Here is a 3,333-nt window from a genome sequence, read left to right as displayed (position 1 = left end):
TTATGTTACATGTATATATAATTAAAAATTAAAAATGTACAAGTAAGATTTCAAACAACTTTCTGAAAAATATTGCATTTTAAAGGGACTCTCATGATACATTCTTGTCATATCGTCATGTTTGAGTGTGCGAAATGTCAGCTTTGTGATTAGCGGTTTAATTGCGGTTAATTTAAAAACTACTACAGCCTCGACATTTTTATATTAAGAAGATTTTCATTATAAAATATTTTAAAAATATGTCCTTAAAATATAATTCGAGACACCCTGTATATTAACAAAACACAAAGTCGTTTCTAAGTCACAATATTTTATATCTTCGAAAATTATTACGACTAAATAATTTTTAAGAATTAACATTCAATGATATTACTATTGTTTATAGAAAAAGCGAAAGAAAACGCAGAAAAAACGAAAAAAGGGCGATAACTCTTCAGGCAGTACAACCGAGGAAGAGTCAGATAAAGAGACAAGTAAGAAAAGGCTCAAGAGTGTCTTAATAAAGAACGATGGTGCAACTTCGTCTACAAGTAATTTTTGGCCATATAAAATATTTGATACATTAATTATGTATATATATATATATATAATTATTTTATTACTTTTATTTCACAATGTATAAAAAATATTTTATAATTATTGTATTATTATATACGTATATGTGTATGTATACACAGGTACTGTGGCAGAAAACCTTCCTTATGATTATTCTGATTCGATGTCAGTGTTACCGTCGATGGCATCGTTTCATACAATGAGAATGCCGAGATATGCGAGAAGACAGATGATGCGGTCGCCAGGATATTCTGCGATGTCACTTCATCACCCCATGTTACCTGTGGGCAGAGGCCGAGGATTTGTTCCACGATATGAGATGAACTATACGCTAACAAATCCTTATTTGTATAACGGACAATATTACGAATATTTTACACATCTGGTCGAGCGAGATTCAAAGCAGCAAAAATCGAGAATACATAATCGCCAAAAATCAACAAGTAGATCTATTTCAAGAACGAGGACTAGATCGGGTTCTAGGAGAAAATCTAGAAGTATCTCCAGATCGCATAGTAGAAGACGCAGCGGTTCACGCTCCAAGAGTCATGATCGAAAGTCGAAGTCAAGATCCAGATCGAGATCACGTAGATCAAGATCACGCAGATCAAGGTCACGATTGCGCAGATCGAGATCACAATCGCGCAGATCGAGATCACAAGCGCGCAGATCGAGATCACAATCGCGCAGATCGAGATCACAATCGCGCAAATCAAAATCGCGATCGCGTCGATCGAAGTCTCGATCTAGAAATCGCTCTAGATCGCGTAGTCGCCGAAAATCGGCAAGTAGATCTTGCTCGAGAAGGAAAACAAGATCAAGATCTAACTCTAAAACGAGGCATAAGAATAATAAATCATGTAGTAGATCCCAGTCAAGTTCCAAAACGCGTCCTTCTAGATCCAGACGAAATTCAAAGTCTAGAAGTCGCTCCAAGTCTCGCAGCAGAAATCATTACAGGAACAAGCGTGGCAAGAGATCGTCTTCTATTGTCAAAGTTACACGAGCGAAATCACGACCCACATCACCCAGACGAAGATCACGCAGTAGTTCTTGGTCTTTGCCAAAATCACCAGGTCGTAGAAGTTGCTCCTGGTCAAGAGCTGCTTCCGCAAATAATGTTAACGAGCAAGACGTGAGCAAGGAATCCGAAAAACTTATTCAAGAAGAAACAGCAAAGACAGCGAAAATGTTAAGCGCAGAAGCGAATTAATTTGGCACTTGATTTTGTTAAAGCATGTCAAAAAGAAACATTAAATATGCAACTATACAAATAAAAAAATAATCATACTTTTAGTATACTTGCTACACAGTGCGAATATTTAAAATTTTTCTAATTACAAAATGTAGATAGAACTTTCTCCTTGTACATAATGTGTAAATAATTACGTTATGATGCGGTTTTTCTGTATATTTTTGTATTTAAATTAAACTTTTAAAATGTTTTTATTCTACGTTTACTTATATGACAAAATGAATTGAATGAAAATCTTTAAAAGCATAAATTCAAAATAATTAATAATGAAGATAGGATAATAGTCAACGTTAACGTATCGAAATATGTAAAAAAATAGAATAACTTTTTAAAGAAAAATTTTGTTTATTATGTATTGCATTCCAATTAAATTGCAAGATTTCTTAAACTTTGAAGGACAAAACTAATATATTTATTGGTATTATATCTTGATGATTCTCGATTCGATTTGCATTCGAACTACCTATATATATATATATATACAAAATGATTCTATCAGTAACTAAGTAATTAGAGTAATTAAGATTCAACTATATGTCTCCTTAAATGGATTCGTACTTTTTTTGTGTAAATCATTTTTTATTATTCTATATATAAAAATATTAAGATAAGTATTAAGATAATCGGAAATACATACTTGCTATATATTTTATATTAATTTTATTAAGTACACAAATATACTATTATAAACAAATATACTATTATACAAGCATTTATTTGAAAAAATATCAATAACGATAGATCACACTAAATAGAATTTTCTCTATAATTTTTTTTTATCTTTCGAAAAAATTGTAATTTGGCTTAGTTGCTAGAATCATCTTGTATATACAAATTCTTGTTAACCAGTTACATTTCGTACTATTGTTGAAATTGCAATAATATAAATTCGACAAAGAAGCAGAGTGTCTTTAAATAAAGAAATATTATCACAATAGAAGATATTTAATTTAACACAGAAGAAAACCGAATGCACATAAATATATAAAATAAACAAATACGGCTTATTATAATACAAATAATTACAATACAAAATATATTGCATTATTTTTATTAAGAATTTCCTTGATTTATGTTTTCCTTGCTTGATCTATTCGGCTTAAATGGGAAGATATATTTGAAGATGATAATATTAAGTTTTCTTAAATTAAAAAAAATAAATTTGTCTCTTACACATTTTATTATTGATTTTTTAATATGTTTAATCCTTAGTAATATGATAATTTGTGGCATTTTTATTACATGATAGTTCCTCGAATTAATTTTCATCATTTTCACAAGTAAATATAAAAATTATTAAAAGTAATTTCTATCACTCAAATAACTTTCAAATGACCTTAATATTGACTTTGATCCTCAAAGAGATCAAGATCATCTTTTCCATCGCTCGTTGTTCATTGAAAAATTATTCAACATCCTGAGAATATTCGCAAGAAGAGATCTCTATAAATTATGTCTACATATTGTATAATTGTTCATATATATATATATATTAATTGTGTAAGCGATAAAAAACATGTTAA

General features: G+C 30.0%; 1 protein-coding gene across 1 annotated transcript in view; it reads left to right on the top strand.

The window, feature by feature from the left end:
* The window catches only part of LOC108685354 (serine/arginine repetitive matrix protein 2), a 10,184-nt gene extending 8,318 nt beyond the window's left edge, over positions 1-1,866 (top strand). The window contains exons 7-8 of the mRNA XM_018190105.1: positions 386-530; positions 678-1,866. Coding sequence (XP_018045594.1) covers positions 386-530; positions 678-1,768 — 1,236 coding nt within the window. The 3' untranslated portion in view covers positions 1,769-1,866. The remainder of the gene's footprint in view (positions 1-385; positions 531-677) is intronic.
* Positions 1,867-3,333: the final 1,467 nt, after the last annotated feature.

This window comes from Atta colombica, unplaced genomic scaffold (assembly GCF_001594045.1).
Source record: "Atta colombica isolate Treedump-2 unplaced genomic scaffold, Acol1.0 scaffold150, whole genome shotgun sequence".
Classification (NCBI taxonomy): domain Eukaryota; kingdom Metazoa; phylum Arthropoda; class Insecta; order Hymenoptera; family Formicidae; genus Atta; species Atta colombica.
This window is presented reverse-complemented; position numbering and strand designations above follow the sequence as displayed.